The sequence below is a fragment of the Lithobates pipiens genome, unplaced genomic scaffold (genome assembly GCF_037356315.1).
Source record: "Lithobates pipiens isolate NorthernLeopardFrog02 unplaced genomic scaffold, aLitPip1_a1.2 Scaffold_27, whole genome shotgun sequence".
Lineage (NCBI taxonomy): Eukaryota > Metazoa > Chordata > Amphibia > Anura > Ranidae > Lithobates > Lithobates pipiens.
Genome location: NW_027507788.1, coordinates 151,937,706 through 151,959,792, shown reverse-complemented (window position 1 = coordinate 151,959,792; position 22,087 = coordinate 151,937,706). Strand labels below are relative to the sequence as shown.

The window sequence follows — 22,087 nt, the reverse complement described above, 5'->3', positions numbered from 1 at the left end:
CTCTCCTTAGGTAAAATTCAATAGAAAATTTTCAATGTGTGTAGGCTCACATAGGATTAACTGTATTCATTGAATGGAATTGACTGTAAAATAGCTGTCCATTCTACTAAAGTCTAAGTGTAGGTTGAATGGTCCAAAAAATAATATCCTTCAAACAAATTTAGTAGATTAAGTACGGTAATCAGATTGTAACATGTTAATCTTCAAGGTTTTTAATTATAGACTTACCTATTTTAATTCTGAAACTGACTTGCTGATGAAGTGAAATATGATTTGTTAAGTAACCTATATAGATGAAGCAGATTTAATATTTTACTGATTGACTAAACTCGCTATATAGATTTGAAAAAATGGTTAGTTGATTTTAGCTAATCGGATAACAATAGCGCATGGACACAGGAGAAAAGATTTTGAAGAGAGCCTGCCTATGTGTTATAGGTAAAGTTTGTAGAAAAAGAGGTATGAAGCACTGTGTATGAAAGAGTTGCATGAGACACTGTGTGTTAGGGCCTGGACTTGAACCTGGGACCTCTGCTGTGTCTGGCAACAACTCTGCTTGCTTGAACTCTTTGCTTCTCCCGTGAACTTCCTGATTTAAACTGCGCTTCCTGTTTGCCAGATTATTGTGCCCCTCCAGCCAGTATCTTGCTTTTGTTTCTCCTGCTGCTCTCCGTATCTCTGCCGCCATTCGTTACCGACATTTGGCTTGTTCCTCGACTATGGTTCTGCCTAATGCCAACCTGCAACCATTCGTTACTGACCTTTTGGCTTGTTTCCTGGCTAAGTTTCTGCTTGGTTCCTACTTGCTATATCTGCTACAGGACCCCGGCTTGCTCACCTCCTGGTGGGGTGATTCTGAGGACCACAACCTGGTACTAATATGCAGCAAAGCCCATCTCCACCATCAGTAGCTCTGGTGAATACTAGTTATTACTTAGACCCCGCACCTCAGGTGAACCCGTGTCATCAGCCTTCCTGTATACCTGTCCCACTTGTTGGTGGGTGCTGCTTCACTGCTATAGCTACTGGCCTCCAAGCCTGACTCCAGACCATAACACTGTGTGTAAATAAGAGGTGTAAGGTACTAAATGCATTTGAAAAGTATGAGGTTCTGTTTGTTACAGAGAGGACAAGGCAATTCATGTAACAGGCTTTACCCATTATGTGTTGCAGATAGTTATGAGGTATAAATCACTTCATGTAAGAGAGGCATTAAGCTCTTTATGTAATGGGCAGGTGTAAAGCATTGTAAACACTAAATGTATGACACGCTGTATATTATAGAAACGCTTGAGGCACTGAATACCAAAGAATGGCATGAGGTATTGCATGTGAAGAAGATGTAGGATATTTAGGGGAATTTTTAAAGAGTGTCTGAGACAAATTCATGTACCTGTTGTAAATCTGCTGTCCATATGAACACTCTGTCTTTAATCCAGCTGAGTTTCCTTCTGCCAATGCAGCTGTCACAAAGACATTGCATCAACAAGAAGTTTTGTAGATGGGTGGGGGGAGCCTGAGGTGTATTCATAGACACTAGTTCCCAACTAGGCCCGCTTCCCTTGGGATTTGCAGCAGGTGGCGGGCAGATCCATAGCCAATAGACAGCCTGTTATTGGCTATAGAATCTGTCCCCTGCCTGTTGTCAATCACAAGTAGAGGGCATACCCTGTGGCATTCCTATGGAGGTGTGGACCGCTCCCGGGTGACACCTGCCAGAGGAGTGACACCATCAAGTAGGAAATGACATTCGACCATGATGGTGTCACTCCCCTCCCCCCATCTGTGACAGCACATGGATCAGCACTCTGGTACCAACTGCATTATTTACAGGGGCCAGGTCGGGGTGAGCACCATGACTGTGCACTGCCAGGCCAAAACTAGCCTGTCCAGTGTCAGGCTAGACAGGAGAAAGCCCAATGCGCTAGCCTGCTCAGTGTCTACTGCTGGCAGGCTAGCTAGGGGGAGTAGTAAGCACTTAAAAAAAATTACTAAATCAAAAACAATAATACAAACTTCCGCCCTCACACCTGTTTATCGCCACTGTGCTTACACTAAAAAACAAAACAAAAAAACTTGCTGCCACTCTAAATAAATAATAATGTGCAAAAATCCTACCAAGCAGTGTAGCGCCGCTCAGTCTACACTGCTTGGTAGGATTTTTGAACATTAAAAATATGACTAGCCTGCTCAGAGGCCTTCTTCTCTTCTCTGTCTTCCCTGCAGGGCTCTGTGGTAGGCTAGATCGTAGACGTGGCTGAGGAGAAGCCTGGAGGGAGAAGGAAGAAACAAAATCTGAACTATGCATATTGTGTAGTATACGCAATGTGTTTAGCCAGAATCTGCTTCCCTCCCTGCCCCTGTTGTCCTGTTATGGTCCTGTTTACCTGCTAACTCTTCAGTGCCCTCCAGGGAAAAATAAAGTGCACAGTAAGTGAAACTTATAAAGAACTATTTGCATTCTACAGTGGGACAGTCAAGGCTTTCTGATCTTGTGATATCAGTTGAAATTGAGTTAGTGAAATGCAATGATTTAGATGATGTTATTCACAATTTTTCAGCTGTGAAGGCCAGGAAAGCAAAGTTCTCATTTAGTATTTACTAAATGCTTTTGTATTTGTTCCTGTTTTATTTTTGTGTTCCTGTTTTATTATTTTGTTATCAACCCCCCCCCCCCCCCCCCCCGGGTTGATCGGTTGTACTTACCCCATCACCGGTAACTTCCCCTGTTTGGGCCTTCAATTCTTCTGCTGTTCTTCTGTGGCCTCCCATTCTCTGGGTCATCATGGCATCTTCCGATTCCTCCCTCCTCCTCGGCGGCCAATTGGGAGTCTTCTCTTTTTGGACAATCGGAAAACTGGTCTCACATCTGCTTCTGGTTGGCCGGATTGAGGATCAGTGTTTCAACAGCAAATATTAATTCGCTGTTGTAACACACCTGGGTGGGATCGGAGCGCATCCTCTGTGAACTGAGCAAAAAAAAAAAAAACCCTGCCTCTGTAATTCATGCACCTGGTGCCCTTAAAGGGGCCAGATGTATGTTCAGGGGGTAGCTGCATCAGCCATGGATAGATTGATGCTATGCATCAATCTATCCATTGCATATAGGGGGGTGGAGTGGAGAAACGGGGAGGCGCCCGGGTGCCACCTAATGAACAGGCCCCCACTGGTGTATACAAAAGTTCTAAGACACTGACAGTAACTTAGAAATATGGGACACTGCAATCATAGTTGTAAGACATTGAACATGGTTCAAGATAGTACAGCATAATGATGACCTAATAAATGACTTAAAAATGTGTGATGCTTTTTATTTTCTTGTCATAGGCTGGGAGAGGTCTTTATCACTTAATTTCAGTGTAGGCTTTGGCCCAAGACTTGCCTGTGCTGTGTGGCAGGGGTTCCTGGATCCCAATACTGAACAGAGCTCCAAATACTGTATTTAAGTAATTAAACCTGTACTTCATCTTTGTATTTAACTGTTTGCCCGGAGTTCGGTAATACAGTCAAACAGTCAAAATACGGTAGTCTGTTTTCAATGCAGGAGGTGTGCTACAATGTGAACATGGTCATCTAATAGCATTTTTCTAATGTATAATTTCATTTAGTGCATTTGTGTTTGCTAATGGATGTGTTGATCACAACAGCAGGGATCCGGATCCAGCAGTGAAAATGTTAACTTTCACATATAGAAAATTGACATTTTTCTCTGCACAGCAAGAACTTCACCCTTCTCACCTTCTTAAAAGCATTCCTATTCAGTCAAGGTTTCCTCGAGCAGCAAAGTAAGATTTAAAATGAGGACCGAGGCATGAAAATCAAATGCAAAAAATACAGGCTTTTTCTTTGAATTTCACAAGGTTATTTATAAACAGAGATTAGAGGGGAGAGTCGGAATGCATTTTCATTATGCATCTTTGAGACGCATTTGGTGCTTTCCTTTGTGTGCGCTTGCCTTGCCTTGCTCTGCTGGACGGATACAAATATTTGTCACCTTTTAAATCTTCACTTGGATGCGTGGCTTTCTTGGCTCTATAAATCGCACATAAACTCTCACAAGTCATCATGTATATAACAAACTGAAAGCTAACCTCACCTTTTTCACATTTTCTAGCTGTAGCAGATTTGTGGTGCATGCTTTATTTTTTCCATTATGTTTTATCCACCTTTTTTTCCCCTTATTCATAATTCTTCACTTTGTTCTTTTCGGTACTGTCAACATTTTACATTTAAGGGCCTACTCATGCTTGTGCACTTTAGGTGCACTTAACCACACCTAAATTGTATGAAGAAATCCATATGGTATTGCCTGTAGGATATTATATGAGAGAGAATAGTGCATTTTAGAACCATTATCGCATTAAAACTGTATGATATTGCACTCACAGGAGGCTTGGATAAAGGGGATCTACCCCTGAAATGCATTAGGTGCCTCTCCTAAGTTTAAGCTAGGGTTCTGGCCTGGATCATTCTGCTGCAGAGATATGTGGGAACACCTAACACCCTTCCCTGTCTACCTGCTATTCATGTGTGGAGGACCTCTTTACATCCAGCCAAGCATCTGGCCCCCACTCCTGCTATTTTTATACCGCAGGAAGGCCATGTACTAAATGTGCCGATTATACACTAACATATGCATGTAAGTATAATGTTTACATTAAAAAAAAATAATGTGTATGATAATTTATTGTCAGGAGCGTGTAACGCTCCTGCTCCATGGTAGCTGCTGGTTTCCAGTATCATGTTTTTGGTGTTCCTGTATCCTGGTTTTGGCTGTGCTGCACTCTCCCTGTCTGACTGTCCTCATGCAGGGTGACAGATGTAGATACATCCTCTTGGTGAAGTTCAAACCCGTTTTAAGCCTGCCAAGCCCTTAGTTACATACTTGTGGTAGTGTTTGCAACATGAGCTTTAAGCTTCCTGTTTATCTGCTTTGTTTCTGTGCCTTGACCTTTATCTTTGCCTGATTCCCACCCTGCCAGCTAGTTTGGGTTTCCATGTTATCAACTTCAGTTGGTCTATGGACTAATCTCTGAACTCCGTCTACCTTTTGACTATGGATTTTACCCTGATTACTCTATGAACGTTGCCTGCCCTGAACTCAGACTGCCTTTAGACCACTCTGCCTGTCTGCCAACTGCAAGTACCTGTTGGCTGTGCTTGGCTCATACCTGCCCTGATGTGGTGGACAGACACTATGTATAAGACCTGGGGGCAACTGAGTGCCAGTAGGCCTGCTTGCCTTATGGGAAAGGGGGCTACTATAGTTGAGGAACTCTGAGTCAGGTATAGTACAATAAGCTAGCAGGTAAGCTCTACCTTATTTTAAAGAAGAACCAGTTCTTACCCCTATGTCTCTATTTGGTAACCATTTCACTTACATTGTTGCTTCCATCCCTACTTGCATTCTTGATCTGCCTAATAAATATAAACAAAAAGCCACCACTAAACATTTTCTACTGTCAGCTTTGTACAGCAATTTTAAGGAAGAGCACAAATTACATCCATCAACAGCAGGCTTTTTTTCCATGAATAGAGAAGCCATTATTGACAATTCTGTTGTGGGGGCAGGGCATAAAATGGGTGCCTTAGTTTGTGCTGGTAGGTATAATTAATGACACATTGTCAGTTGGCTTGAAGGAGTGTAATGCACCTGCAGCTAGAACCTGCTTTACAGATTTATCAAACCCTGTAGGAGCCAACTTCAGACCAGACTTATTTGTTAAAGTGTATACAACAAAAACAGTTTGTATTCCCTCAGAATAACTATTTGGATTCAACTCTGTTATTTCTTCATACACTTATTATAAGAATGCCAATAGTATATGCTCACCTGCTTAAAGTGAACTTTTGCTTTGCCAATGCAGATAGCTATCCTCTTGCATATTATTATTATTATTATTATACAGGTTTTATATAGCGCCAACAGTTTGTGCAGCTCTTTACAACATGAGGGCAGACATTACAATTACATTACAATTTGGTACAAGAGGAATCGGAGGGCCCTGCTCATTAGAGCTTACAATCTAAAAAGGAAGGGACAATTGATACAAAACGTAATAGCTGTGGAGGGATGAGCTGATTGAGGAAGTAAAACAGTGTTAGTTAGAAGCAGGATAGGCTTCTTTGAAGAGAAGGGTTTTCAGGGATCGCCTAAGAATGGATAGATTAGGGGACAGTTGGACAGATTGGCGTAGGGAGTTCCAAAGGATGGGAAACACTCTGGAGAAATCCTGGAGGCGAGCATCGGAGGAGGTGACAAGGGAGCTAGAGAGCAGGAGGTCTTGGGATGATCGAAGAGAGCGGCTTGCTTGGTATTTTGGGACTAGGTTAGTGATGTAAGTAGGGGCAGAGTTATGGATGGCTTTGTAAATTATTGTTAATACTTTGAATTTTATTCTTTGGGTGAGTGGAAGCCAGTGGAGGGATTGGCAGAGAGGGGTGGAGGACACTGAATTGCTGGTAAGGTGGATGAGTCTGGCAGCGGCATTCATTATGGACTGAAGGGAGGATAGTCTATGTAAAGGGGCGTATTCTGGAAATGTTGCGGAGGCTAAGACTGCATGATTTAGACAGGGATTGTATGTGGGCCTGAAAGGATAGTTCAGAGTCTAAGGTTACCCCTAGCACCCTGGCATGTGGGGACGGATTGATAGATGTGCCATGGATCTTGACAGAGAAGTCAGGTGAAGGGGCACGTGGGGGAGGAAATATTAAGAGCTCGGTTTTAGATAGATTAAGTTTGAGGAAGTGGTTTGACATCCACGCTGATACGTGTGTTAGTAGATCAGTGATGCGTGAGGAGATTGATGGGGTGAGCTGAGGGGCAGAGAGATAGATTTGGGTGTCATCAGCATATAAATGGTAGTGAAAGCCATGGGAGGCTATCAGCTGACCCAGGAAGGACGTGTAGATCGACAATAGTAGAGGGCCAAGGACAGAACCTTGGGGGACTCCAACGGAAAGGGGAGTTGGAGAAGAGGAAGTGGAGTTGTAAGTGACACTGAAGGTGCGATGAAATAGGTAAGATTCAAACCAACGGAGAGTGCAGCCATGGAGCCCAAGCAAATTGAGTTTTTTGAGGTGGAGGGGGTGGTCAACTGTATCAAAGGCAGCAGAAAGGTCCAAGAGTAAGTGTATGGAATAATGACCATTGGTTTTGGCTGTTAGTAAGTCTGTGAGTTTTAGGAGGGCAGTTTCTGTGGAGTGCTGTGGGAGAAATCCAGACTGAAGGGGATCAAGAAGGTTATTCTCAATGAGGTGGATGCTCAGTCGGTTGTAGACTAAACGTTCAAGGAGTTTGGAGGCAAAAGGGAGTAAAGAGATGAGTCTTAAGTTAAGATTGGTGGGGTCTGAGGCCTTTTTTGGCATCGGAGTGACTAGTGCATGTTTTAGAGGGTTAGGGAAGATTCCAGTAGAGAGTGAGAGGTTGAAGATGTGAGTTAAGGAGTGCAGGATTGAGTCAGATGGTGACCATAGTATTTGAGAAGGAACAGGGTCCAGGGGGCAGGAGGTTAGGTGGGCATTAGAAAAAAAGTTTAGTGACTTCCTCTATAGTAGCTGGGTAAAAGAGGGAAGTATTGATTGTGCAGGAGAACAAGGAGTGTAAAGTGAGGGAGATGTCTGTAGAGCGGAGATCTCGAGACAAATCGTCTTAATATTATTCTTGAAGTGATAAGCAATCTCCTGGGCAGTGAGTAAGTTAGTGGGTGGGGGTAATGGAGGAAAAAGTAGAGTGGTAAAGGTAGAAAAGAGTTGACGGGGACTGCGTGAGAGGGTGTTAATGAGAGTGATAAAGTAGGTCTGTTTGGCAGTGTGCAGGCAGGAATGGTATTTTTGGAGGGCAGATTTATATTGGCTGAAATCTTGCTGTGACTTAGTTTTACGCCACAGACACTCAAGAGCGCGGCTATGTTTTTTTGAGGCTTCTGGTATTGTCTGTCTGCCAGGGTTGTAGCGGTCGGGGGGCCTGATTCTGTGCGTAGTGAGGGGGGCGAAGGTATCCAGGGTGGATGACAGTGAACTGTTGTAGACAGAAGTAGCCAAGTTGGGGCAGGACAAGGATGAGATTTTGTCGTAGAGACAATCTGTAGTAGAAAAAAGAAGAAAAGGGTTAAGATGGCGAAGGTTTCTACGGGTAATAGTTTGGTAGTTGGAAGGCAAGGAGAAGGCAGACAAGGAGAGAGTGAAACTGATAAGGTGGTGATCAGATAGAGGAAAAGGAATACTGGAGAGGGTGTGCGGAGTGCATAGGTAGGAGAATATGAGGTCAAGGCAATTGCCAACAGAGTGAGTAAAAGGACTTGACCATTGTTTTAGATCAAAAGAGGAGGTTGGGCTCAGCAGCTTAGAAGTAGCAAGAGTGTTAAGATTAACAGCAATGTTGAAGTCACCAGGAATGATTGTTGGAATTTCAGAGGAGAGAAAGTAGGGTAGCCAGGCAGAGAAGTTGTCAAGGAAGTTTGATACCGGTCCAGGGGGCTGATAGATCACAGCAATTCTCAATGAAACTGGAGAAAATAGACAAATACAGTGAGCTTCAAATGAAGGGAGGGACAGAGAGAGGGGTGGATGAAGAACCTGAAAAGTGCTTTGAGGGGATAGGAGAATTCCAACACCACCTCTTTTCCATCCACTAGGCCTGGGGGAGTGAGTGCACAGTAGGTCACCATAGGAGATAGAAGCAGGAGAAGGAAGGTCAGATCATTGAATCTAGGTCTCAATATACTCACCTTTCCTTAGCTTCCTGATCGGTTTACCAGTGGGAGCTAGGAGAAATACTATTACCAGATAGAGAAAAGCATCTGACTCTCCTTCTGTATGTTCGAACTGTGACTGGCTGAAATCTTACACAGGGTTTTGCTTCCATTATTGAATGAAATGGCAGAAGGGGAAGGAAAATCTTGCACCGGCTCTGCTTTCATTGGTGAATGCAGTGGTGAAGGAGGAAAAGGAGATCTTACACATGGCTCTGTTCCCATTGGCCAGTAGTGTGGTGGAATTGGAAGGAAGTTCATACACAGGGCGCTGTTCCCTTTGGTGAACGGAGTGGAGGAGGGGCAAGTGGAAGGGGGATCTTCTTGCACAGGGCTCTGCTGTCATAGATGGATTAAGTGGTGGAGGAGCAAGGAGGAAGGGGGATCTTACACAGGGCTCTGCTCTCATTGGTGAATGGATTGACTGGCGAGCAAAGAGAATGGGGATCTTACACTGGGCTTTGCTCCTGTCAATTAATGGAGTGACAGAGGAGTGAGGAAGAGCGAAATCATATGCAGGACACTAATTTCATTGGTGAATAAAGTGGTGGAGAGGAAGGGAGATCCTCAACAGGGCTCTGCTCCTATTGGTGAATGGAGTAGCAGAGAAGGAAGGGTAATCCTACACATGGCTTTGCTTCTACTGGTGAATAAATTGGTGGGGAAGGAAGGGAGATCTTACACAGGGCCTTGCCCCATAGATGAATTGAGTGGCAGAGGAGGAAGGAGCTCGATCTAATCAATGACCAGGGTAGCAAAGCAACAGGTACATTCTTACGCAGAGCTTTGATCCTAGCAGTGAATGGAATAGTAGGGGAGTGAGGGAAAAGTAAGAAGTATAACCAATCTAAAATAGCACCACTACCCTCTCTGTCTATTGTTGCTTTTACAAAATGTCCCAGCATTCTTAAGATGACCATGAGTGACCATATTTGATAATACAATCTGAAAGTCTTGTTTTGCACAAAATATGAACACTCAATCTACACCAGAATCCAAGTACAAATAAAGCTCTGTGTATTCAATATACTCCTCACAGCAGTCAATCTGTTGCATACGTTGTATAAAATAGTAACATAGTACTTTTCTTTATTCCACACATTTCCAATAGAAAAGGAAGTCTGCTATCCTTGATTGATGCCTGTTCTTGTGGAGAAATCTCCCAGCGGTGACTCCTGGCTAGATCATCGGATGTTCTGAGCTCTAATGTGACTTGAGAACATCACCTCCATCTCCAAACCCTCCTTACACAATTCAAGCTCTGCAAGGTGGCAAATCCAAACAAAATATTACAGACTGCCAATAATTCATAAAAAAAAAAATCTGAATTAATAATTTGTTGCACTTACAATATCTTAAAAGATATAACGTAAGATATTGTAAGTGCAAAATGTTTGGTTAGGTGTTTTGGGAAAGACCATAAATACAATGCTGTCTCTGAGATATACTATTCCAGTTCCTGCACCTGTTCTACAATGGCAACTGGAAAGAGAATTACATCAGAGCTCCTTACGTTTCTGATTTGACATAAATATAGTTTTACTACTGCTTCCTCTAGCCGTGCAGCCCCCAGCTATAAATAAACTGTTTTTAAATATGTTTCTCGGACTCTACCAAAATTTGTGCTCTGATGCTATTTTGAGACAGCAAAATCTAAATCATCTTTGGTGCCTAAAGAGAACAGCCAGCTACAGCCACCTGTACATAAATAACCCAGAGATTTACATCTCCGGTGGATGGAAGAATGCCTGAACCATACAATGTAGAGGCAGTGAGTGTAAATAGGTTTTTAATATACTGTTGAATATCTAAGCATCGTTCTTGCACAGGTTTTCATCTTTTGAACATGATGACAATAGTTGTAAGGTCAATAGATACTGGCACAAAAATTATAATTTTAAAAGGATGACATGCATTTTATTGACTAAATCTATTAGTATTTCAGAAAATGCAGTTAAAAACTGTAAACATTTATTTAGGAGTAGCTAATTAATTTTAGTGATATGCAAAACGGCCTCTGTTCACTGTAATAAAGGAAAACACATTTTAAATGAGCACTATAAATTATTGTATATTTTTTCTTAAAGCATACACATTATACTGCTAATGTGCCACAATATAAATATTATTCCCGGCAGACATCTTTATCCCCAATATAGACCCACAAAGATTGTATGTAAAATAAAGATTTAAATGAAAGTCAATATTTGAATACTGCCTCCTCCAACTCATAACAGTGCTCAAGCTTGACAATTGGCTGCTGAGCACTAGGCGCTGCATTGTAGGAGACCAGGGAGATCATGGATACATTGCCTTGAAAAAATATTCATACTCCTTGAAATTTTCCAAAATTTTGTTATGTTACAACCAAAAACATAAATGTATTTTATTGGGATTTTATGTGATAGACCAACACAAAGTGGCTCATAATTGTGAAGTGGAAGGAAAAGGATAAATGGTTTTCAACATTTTTTACAAATAAATATGTGAAAAGTGTGGCATGCATGTGTATTCAGCCCCCTTTACCCTGATACCCCTAACTAAAATCTAGTGGAACCAATTGCCTTCAGAAATCACCCAATAAGTAAATAGTGTCAGCTTGTGTGTAATTTAATCTCAGTATAAATACAGCTGCCCTGCAAAGCCCTCAGGGGGTTTGTTAGGGAACCTTAGTGAACAAACCGCATCATGAAGGCCAAGGAACACAACAGACAGGTCAGGGATAAAGTTGTGGAGAAGTTTAAATCAGGGTTAGGTTATATAAAAAAAATATCCCAAGCTTTGAACATCTCACGGAGCACTGTTCAATCCATCATCCAAAAATGGAAAGAGTATGGCACAACTGCAAACCTACCAAGACATGGCCGTCCACCTAAACTGGCAGGCCGGGCAAGGAGAGCATTAATCAGAGAAGCAGCCAAGAGGCCCATGGTAACTCTGGAGGAGCTGCAGAGATCCACAGCTCAGGTGGGAGAATCTGGCCACAGGACAACTATTCGTCATGCACTCCACAAATCTGGACTTTATGGAAGAGTGGCTAGAAGAAAGCCCTTGTTGAAAGAAAGACAAAAGAGGTCCCGTTTGCAGTTTGCGAGAAGCCATGTTTGGGACACAGCAAACATGTGGAAGAAAGTTCTCTGGTCAGATGAAGAATTTCATCTGAATTTAACTTTTTTAAGCTAAAAGCAAAACACTATGTGTGGCAGAAAACTAACACTACACATCAACATGAACACACCACCCCTATCGTGAAACATGGTGGTGGCAGCATCGCGTTGTGGGGATGCTTTTCTTCAGCAGGGATAGGGACGCTGGTCAGAGTTAATAAAAAGATGGATGGAGCCAAATACAGGGCAATCTTGGAAGAAAACCTAGAGTCTGCAAAAGACTTGAGACTGAGGTGGAGGTTCACCGTTTAACAGGACAACGACCCTAAACATACGGCCAGAGCTACAATGAAATGGTTTAGATCAACCATATTCATGTGTTAGAATGGCCCATTCAAAGTCCAGACCTAATTCCAATTGCGAATCTGTGGCAAAACTTGAAAATTGATGTTCACAGACGTTCTCCATCCACGTTGGCAAAGTGGTTGTGTTATCCTGACCAGACGTCATGTGATTTCTTTCAGGATAACAAGCCGATGCACTCCCCTGAGGGCACGCATCACGGCGATCGTTGTTACGGTGTGTCAGTCTGACACACTGCACCACCGATCTAGGTAAAGAGTCTCTGACAGAGACTCTTTACCACGTGATCAGCCATGTCCAATCACAGTTGATCATTGTGTAAACAGGAGGAGCCGTTTAGTGGCTTTTCCTCACTTACGTCTGTCAGACAGGAGTAGAGGAGAGCCGATGAACTGCTCCTCTGACAGGGAGGTCTGTGCTGATTGATCATCAGCACAGCCCCCCCCAGGATGCCCACACTGGACCACCAGGACCACCAGGGTTGCCCACCACTAGTCACAACCAGGTATGCCACCCATGGCCACCAGGGATAACAATCGGTGCCCACAATGGATGACAATCAGTGCCCACAATGGATGCCAATCAGTGATGCCCATCAGTACCATCCATTAGTGTACATCTGTGCCACCTATCAGTGCTAATCCATGCCCATCTCTGCCACCTATCAGTTCCCATCCATGCCGTCTATCTGCCCATCCATGCTGCTTTCAGTGCCCATCAGTGCCGCCTTTCAGTGCCCATCAGTGCCGCCTATGCATACCCATCAGTGCTGCATATCAATGCCCATCATCAGTGCCACCTCATCAGTGCCCATCAGTGCAACCCCATCAGTGCCAATCAGTGAAGGAGAAACCTTACTTATTTACAAAATTTTGTAACAGAAACAAAAGAAAACTTTTTTCAAAATTTTCGATCTTTTTTTTATTTAGCAGAAAATAAAAATCCCAGAGGTGATTAAATCCCACCAAAAGAAAGCTCTATTTGTGGGAACAAAATTATAAAAATTAGTTTGGGTACAGTGTAGCATGACTGCGCAATTGTCATTCAAAGTGAGACAGCGCTGAAAGCTGAAAATTGGTCTGAGCAGGAAGGTGTATAAGTGCCCTGTATTAAAGTGGTTAAGGGGAACTCTGCGCCAAAAAAAAATTACGTGGGGGTCCTCCCAAAATCCATACCACACCCTTATCCGAGCACACAACCTGGCAGGCTGCAGAAAAAGAGGGAGGGTGAGAGAGCACCCCCCCTCCTTAACCCTACTGGGCCACATGCCCTCAACATAGGGGGGTGCTTTGGAATCACACCCAAAGCACCTTGTCCCCATGTTGATGGGGACAATGGCCTCATCTCCACAACTCTTGCGCGGTGGGTGTAGTGGTCTCCGGGCAGGGGGCTTATCGGAATCTGGAAGCCCCCTTTAACAAGGGGAGCCCCAGATCCCAGCCCTCCCATGTGAATTGGTAATGGGTACATTGTACCCCTATCAATTCACAAAAAAGTGTCAAAAATAGTAGAAATGACAAGAGACACTTTGGGACAAGTCCTTTATTAATAAAAAAAAAAAAAAAGTCCTGCGATGTAAATCCATCTCACGCCACCCAACGGACTGAAGAAAGAAAAAAAAGCCACCTTCCTCTGATGTCACGTGGAGTCAGAGGGGGCGGGGTCACCCATTTATGTCACTGAGTAGTCCCGCCCTCTACTATGTAACAGCTGTCTTCGAGAAGAAGCGTAACTTATTTTTTCGGTCTTTCGGGTGGCGTGAGATGGATTTACATTTTTATGTTGTTCATGCTGTGGGCATGTGGCCTAGTATGGTTCAGGAGGGGGTGGGCCTCTCTCTTTTCCCTCCCCTTTTCATGCGGCCTGCCAAGCTGCTTGGATAAGGGTCTGGTATGGATTTTGGGGGGACCCCAACGCCATTTTTTTAAAATCTTGGAGCAGGTTCCCCTTAAAATCCATACCAGACCTGAAGGGTCTGGTATGGATTTTAGGGGGACCCCTGCACAGTTTTTTTTTTATTTGGTGCAGGGTTCCCCTTAATATTCATACCAGACCCAAAAGACCTGGTAATGGACTGGGGAGGGGGGACTCATGCTGTTTTTTAAATGCGTTTTATCTATATTGCCGAGACCCGACAATTCATTACAGCCGTGAATAGTTTTACATTACCTTTTTTCCTTTAGAAATTTCATTTTACTGCGGTACTGTTCTAAACATGGGAAACATGCGCCCCTTTACGGTCATACTATAGGCACCCCCCAGGCACGATATTTAAAGGAATGTTTCACTTTTATTGTTTCACTTTAAGCATTATTAAAATCACTGCACCCAAAAAAAACATCATAATACATGTCCCCTGCGGTAGGACGTGGGTCCCCAAACACTTTTTATGGCAATAACTTGCATATAAGCCGTTAAAGGTTGCACTGTTGATTTTTCATGTTCGTGTTCCATAGATTTTAACAGTGTTCGTGTGTTCGTCGAAATTTTTTGCATGTTCGCAAGTTCTGGTGCGAACCGAACCGAACCGGGGGGGGGGGGGGAGGGGTGTTCAGCTCATCCATAATAAACATGTCAGTTTTGCATTACATAAGAAAATAAGAACAAAAACCATAATAAGTGCATAATAGTTCAGTGAAATGATAAATTACAGGGGATTGTTGATTTTATTCTGGTGTGCCAGACATGGTTTGATATGGTTTTCTAATGTATGCCCAGTGGGACAGGCCCAAAATAAATCTTAATGTGCCTTGTACCACTTTGTAATTCCATGGGACCATTAATTGGCACCCTTGGGAATTTCTGATGGGGCAGGGCACATCTGAAGATAGATTATTAACAACAGACATGATTAATACAGATACAGAAGCAGGCATCTGAATGTATTAGGTTGTCCTTTATTTAATGCTGAACTCAAACCAAACAGCCAACTACACACACACATTATATATATATATATATATATATATATATATATATATATATATATATATATATATATATATATATATATATATATATATATATATATATATAAATAAATATATAAAATCTATATCTTCTCTTATTTTCTTCTTGGCGCACACTAGCAAATTCACCAAGGATTAGCTCAGAAAGGAGAAATTGGGTTAATGGACTACCCTAATGAAAGCCACAATTTTGATTCCCATTGAAATTTTGTAGGGAATAATATTAAATCTTTTCAAGGGAACCCACAAACATATTACAGCTGAAGGAATTTTTGCATGGAGAAGTGGTCAAACATTTCATTTCATGTGGTAGTGGGCAGTTATACAAAATGTCTAGAAATTGTTTTTGTTTTGCTACAGGGGAAATCGAACTTTTGATGCCAAGAGTGTACTTACTTTTTCCACAATGCACTATTACATCTAATAATATTGTTGTTGAATAAATTATTTAAAAAGCGACTTTTCCTTGTGTTCACATCTTTATATGTAGACACTGTTTGAGTACAGATCAAACATTTTCCTGTTCAAATATGTTGAAAAATATATATATAGTATATGTAAGTATTTTAATTTTATTATTTCATTTTAAAATCTTTTTTATTTTATTTACTTAACAGAGGAAAATGGGCGTGTTTTAAGAATAAGGGCTGGAATAAAATACACAACACCTGCTAAACCACCAAGTACTAATATTCTGGAATTAATTGAAGATTTTGAAGACAAGCCCTTTCAAACTCCTTTGTAAGTATCTCACAGTAGCCTCTGTGCATATGTGATACATGCAGGTGGTGGCCATAATAATGTAAACACCACTATTGTAGGGTTCAATTTTATTTCTGTGGGCTATATTTTATCCTGCTTAATCAATGCCCTCTAGGTTGTATTTCACTGCACTAAAATGCATACATGATCATCAGGGGATAGTACAAGTGATCAAAAAAAAAAATGGGAGATTGGCCATACTTCTAAAGAGGCCAATTTCAGTTAGCTGGGGCATCTGTAACCATAAAACACAAATACCATATATACTCGAGTATAAGCCTAGGGTGGGAAATGCAGCAGCTACTGGGTAAACAATGTCCATCTGCAGCCTCACTGTGCCCATCTGCAGCCTCACTGTGCCTATCTGCAGCCTCACTGTGCCCATTTGCAGCCTCACTGTGCTGACCTATATCATCAGTACCTATCTGCAGCCTCACTGTGCCCATTTGCAGCCTCACTATGCTCAGTTGTATCATCAGTGCCCATCTGTAGCCCCATTGTGCCCATCTGCAGCCTCACTGTGCCCATCTGCAGCTGTACCTTTGATAACTAAAACAGCGGGTGTCGCCAGCTATGTCATGCAGTCTGTTTGGTGGCCGTCCATTGTAACAAAGCCCCGCCTCCTCATCCATGATAGACAGAACGCAGAACACAGATACAATGCTGCAAAACTGAATCAGTGTTCTGTCTATGATGGCCAAGGAGAAGGCGGGGATTTGTGACAATGGACAGCCACCGAACAGACTGCATGACACAGCAGGAGACACCTGCTGTTTTAGTTATCAAAGGTACAGCTGCAGATGAACACAGTGAGGCTGCACCCACACTCGAGACCCTCACTTGATTATAAGCTGAGGGGGGCTTTTTCAGCCTAAAAAATTTTCTAAAAAAATTTGTCTTGTACTCGTGTATATACGGTAGTTTGGTGTTCTAAGAGCAAAGGTCTCAATGGTTTTGATTACATACACAAAGCACGATAAGACTTTCATTGTTAAATTCTCTGCAGACTGTTTTTCTGGAATTGGGGACATCAAAGTAGATATTGAGTTTTGCTGTCAGTTTTATTGGAGTAGTTCTGTGTTACTTGGTCACAATCCTTATAACAGTTTGACATTCCCTGGCTCCAGAGTGGCTGGTTGTTGCAGTCTGCTGCAACTAGCTGTTACACGGCTTGCCAATTCACACCATAATATTTATCTGCTCCATCACCTATTCCTTGGGTCCAATTTATGTAAGCTATGATGAAGGTGGCACTCTCTGACCCCAGATGTGCATTGGCTATTTATTTGGAACATATCCAGCTGCTTTATAGAATATGTTACCCCAACATTTCATATTCCTAATATGTGTCTGCTGTTACATATACTTGGATTAGAAAGTATCCTGTTCTCTTTCTATTGCTTTCTTTTGTGTGAAATCCCTGGTGATCCTGCTAGTCCTCCTGCTTTCCTAGTTCAAACTGACCATGCTATTAATGAGAGAGCATTCATCCCAGTGTGGTCAGTTTTCTGACTGTGCTGGGAGAACAGCCTGCCTGTCTTTCAATAGCCAAGTCTTGTGCTTACACACCCCCTGCACAGTCATTCACTGGGAAGATCAGTGTAATGCTGTTTCTCCACCTCATCTCTCCAAGCCTCTTATGCAGCTGAGAACAGAGATTATGTGATCACTTTTTTAATATATTTTTTTATTTACTGTATATACACAACCATATTGCCTTTCATTTATATTTTAAAATGAATTGGTTGTTTTACAAGGTAGGTGTTCACATATACTTTAATGGAATAAAATGTATATTTGGATTCTCATTTTGGTGTGGCTCTCCATTCCTATTTGTTTTATTTCTATCTGAAAATCTCTTGAAGAAACTTCAGTATAGGTGGCTACTGCCTGCCAAATGCTTATGACATTCTAAGATATCCAACATCATGCAAACTCTTTTCAGGCCATCAACTCTCCTCTTAGATCTGTATTCCAGACACCTATACCTGACAGCATAGCCAGATCCTCAGTCTCAATTGCAACAGCAGCATGGCTTGGTTTCAAATACACCCCAGCCTACTGATTGGACAGTTAGGGGAGTCATGTTAAATTGTATTTAGAATGTTTTCTTTCTGTCAGTATCTTCATACTATAAGTACTGTACCTATTTACTGCAGTAGAGCCCAATTGTATGTAGTATTGACCCTCCCTTTTCTATTCTGAGTCCTAGAGTGCAGGAGATTCCAGGAGGGTAATATCCAAACAGATTTTGGTTATTTACACTTTTTAAATGTAATTCATAATGAATACATACCGTATTTATCGGCGTATAACACGCACGTTTTTCCCCTTAAAATCGTGGGGAAAACAGGGGTGCGTGTTATACGCTGATCCCCACTGTCTGTGAGCCGAAAAAGAGTGAGCGGTGGCGCAAAAGAGCAATTAGCACTGAAAAATACAGAGTGACACCGAAAGACCGCGTGCTGCCGAAAAAGAGCGAACGCCGCCGATAAAGACCGAGCAGAGTGCTCGGCTCCGCTCACAGTCATGCCGTCCTGCCACTGGCCACTGGGCAAGGCTGCAAATGGCACTGGGCAAGGCTGCAATGGACACTGATCATTCTGCAATGATGGACAAGGCTGCAGATGGACACCGATAAGGCTGCATTGATGGCCATTTAAATTTAAGTTTTTTTCCTTAAACTTCCCTCCTAAAAGTTTTTTTGCTTAAAATGCCCTCCTAAACTTGGGGTGTGTGTTATACGCCGATAAATACGGTAACTATATGAGTTGATGTATCATTGGATTACTTGAAGTACAGCTTTAGGTCCCAGTAGACGGGTTTCACAAGTTTCCCTGCCTTTTGAAACTTACAAAGCAATGAAGGTGACATGAGACCACATTAGTGTATTATAAATATTTATTGAATGTGGAGGTTAGACAGTTGTTCTTCCAAAAACTTTATATATAAGGTCCACTGGGACAAATTAGGAGTTTCTGATGTTTTCTGTTTTAAAAATGTATGGTAGTATTTTTATTGTTTTATTTAAGATACATAAATGTTACATAGCAGTTGTCTGTGTTTGCAGTGGCTATGAGTGTGTGAACTATCCTTTGTCATGTGTGACCCATGAGAAGTTCATGCAGGAGGACTGTAATGCCATATCTACTCAACCCGGACTAGAACTATCTAGTGCCCAGCTGTCAGCGGATGAAAGTGAAGCTCACTCCGAGATTGCAGGAGATCCCCCTGGAGGACAGCATGGTGAGTTAATGACCTCTTCATGCTGAGATTTGTCTGTTTCAGCTCTTGTTAAAGCCAGATAGCTTGAGACCTGCAAGAATGGCATGCTGACCATGAGCTTAGGCAAGAGGCAATGTTGTGGCAATTTTAATCTATGGTATACCTGACCTGCACACTATGGCAGACCTACCTCTCGGTTTGCCCTCTTTCAGTGAAGACATCCCCATGCTCTCTGCCACTGCTCTGTCCCTGACACTGCTCTCAACTTCTTTTCTTTTTCTGGCCCAGTTTCTTCTTTCTTGAGCCACTGGTTGGCCTTTGTTGATGCAGATCCAGTGCTTATATTATTCTGGTATCAAGGCGGCATTAAAAAAAAGCTAAATAGCTAGAAAATAGAAAATGTAGTTTTTCATCAAAAAAATACACCCCATAGCAATTTATTTATTACAAATTTTTATATAGTGCTGACAATTTATGCATAATATATATTAGCCCCTGCCCTTAAAGGAGACCTCCCCCCTTTCTCTAAATCTCACTTTAGCATGCCTCTCTGCATGCTTATTTAAAAACGCCTAAGGCTACTTTCACACTGACAGCGTGGCCGCGTTAATAGTAAAATGTTGCTAGTTTTAGTGTCGCTTTACCATCATTTTAGTGGCGCTATATGGCTGCTAGCAGGGCGATTTTAACCCCCCACCAGTGGCCAAATAAAGGGTTAAATGCACCCACATAGCACCGCTGCCAAAGCGCTTTGCAGGCACTTTGGCAGCGGTGCCCATTTATTTCAATGGGCAGGAGCAGTGGAGAAGCTACATCCACTGCCCCAAAGATGCTCCTTGCAGGACTTTTTTCAACGTCCTGCCAGCGGAGTGCCCCAGTGTTAAAGCACTCTGGCTTTCACACGGGGACTGTAGGGGAGGTGTTTTTTAGGCGCTTTGGAGGTGCTATTTTTAGCCCACAAGCACATGAAAAACACCCCAGTGTGAAAGGGGTCTAACAGTTTTTAATTATTATTTTTTTGCTTCCCTTGAAATCAGTAGCTTTGTAGCCCCAGCCACACAGATGCCCCCCTAGGAAGACAATATCACCATTGCCTTCAGGGAAATCATGTACCTAAACTTCAATATATCATGAGATATCACAGTATTGAGATATTGTGCATAAGTGAAAAGAAGCATGCTCTTGCACATGCTGAGAGCCTGAGCCAGCCACTCTCGCCCCTTCACAGCCCAGCGATCCAGCGAGCACTGGAGGGGCAGAGAAGAGAGCCAGTGACTGATAGTCACCAGTTCTCCGCTCACAGAAGACCGAGACCCAATCGATCAGCAGTCTCAGTTCTCAGGGTAGAGGCGGCAGGGGACAGGTGCAGCATTAGATCGATGCTGTATCCACCTAGGTGAGTACATTGTTTTTTTTTAAAAACCTAAATGCTTTTCTTTTGTGGGTTGTATGGCTGTTTTCAATACAAATACCCTTTTTCTTTCTTTATTTGTTGCCTTGTCATTTCTCCTGCAACTGGGAAACACCCTTTTCGAAAAGACTATTCAGAGATCTTTAAAAGGTAATGACATTCTGGCTGTGTTCTAGGAATCGGCTCCAGTGCTCTAAAGTGTTTAATGTATTATTTATTTAGCAGGTTGCACGAAAAAGTAAATCTCAATATTATGATTCAAAATACCCCATCCCCTAGGTATATTAGCACTTGAACTTCTGGTAGAATGAATAATAGTTGAAGTCCCTGGAGTTCTCTGCCCGAGAACACAGAGCTGAGGTGTATATATGAATAATATATTACCAGCTGAAATTGAAAACAAACAAATTTGTTTCTGGGGAGGAAAAGCAAACATTTTAATTGCCCCGACCAAATAATATTAGGAACTGATGGTGCTGCGGGCTGATTTTATTTTGTTTCGCTGAAGAACACAGGGAATTAATAAAGAATGCTGCTGTTACGTTGCAGTATTCTGATGTACAAAGTGATGATCCTGGGTCAATTCCTGACAACATGCAGATAATTAGACATATAACATTGACATGATCAATATGTATCTGTTCCCTCCTTAGATTTCCTAGTCTTTAATTATTTTTACGGGGAATACCAAAAGAATATTAACTCTTTATTTATGATGCTTTTCAGTTATAACAGTTAAGTATTTTTATAACTCCTGGGTTTTACCAGAATGGTGAACTATAAATGGGGATTTTACTACAGTGCCACCAGTTGGAAAACATAGGTATTGCAACACAACTATTAAAGCGGAGTTCCACTCACTTTTAGAACTTTTTCTCTAAATGATTATTATACCATACAGATAAAGCATTGAAATTTTTTTTTGTCTCCTTACTCAGATACTGCTGTTTTCCATCTAGTTTCCGGCTTCTGCCACCCACGGATATGTTCATCATATCCGGAGGCGCACTGTCTCCTGGGAGTTTTGTGTCATAATTCCCAGGAGTCAGTGTGGATGGCAGCCGCTCGTTATCACGATATTCCGAAACCAGAATTGACAACAGTTGCCATCACAAAGGGGGCGGGCACTTCTGATGACCCCACCCATTCTGATGGCAATGTCAGAAGTTGATGGCACTGCGAGCCAAACACACTGCACATGCGCGAGAATGGGCGGTGCATGCTAGTCGCTCAGCAGCACCATATCCCGGAAGATAGTCCTTGTGGGCTTCACATGCCCACAAGCAAAATGGAAAATGGCAGGAGACACTAATAAAAGATATTTTTTGATTGCAAATCGGCAATCGAGCGTCGATAGGTCATAAAAACCGTGAGTTATATATACAGTGGTGTGAAAAAGTGTTTGCCCCCTTCCTCATTTCCTGTTCCTTTGCATGTTTATCACACTTAAGTGTTTCGGAACATCAAACCAATTTAAACAATAGTCAAGGACAA

The 22,087-nt window shown here is 42.3% G+C and overlaps 1 protein-coding gene across 2 annotated transcripts in view; it reads left to right on the top strand.

Moving 5' to 3' along the window:
* MORN1 (MORN repeat containing 1) overlaps positions 1–22,087 on the top strand; it is a 536,457-nt gene that overhangs the window by 193,134 nt on the left and 321,236 nt on the right. For both annotated transcript variants that reach the window (XM_077457667.1, XM_077457666.1), the window contains exons 9-10: positions 15,813–15,936; positions 19,028–19,203. In XM_077457667.1, coding sequence (XP_077313793.1) covers positions 15,813–15,936; positions 19,028–19,203 — 300 coding nt within the window. The remainder of the gene's footprint in view (positions 1–15,812; positions 15,937–19,027; positions 19,204–22,087) is intronic.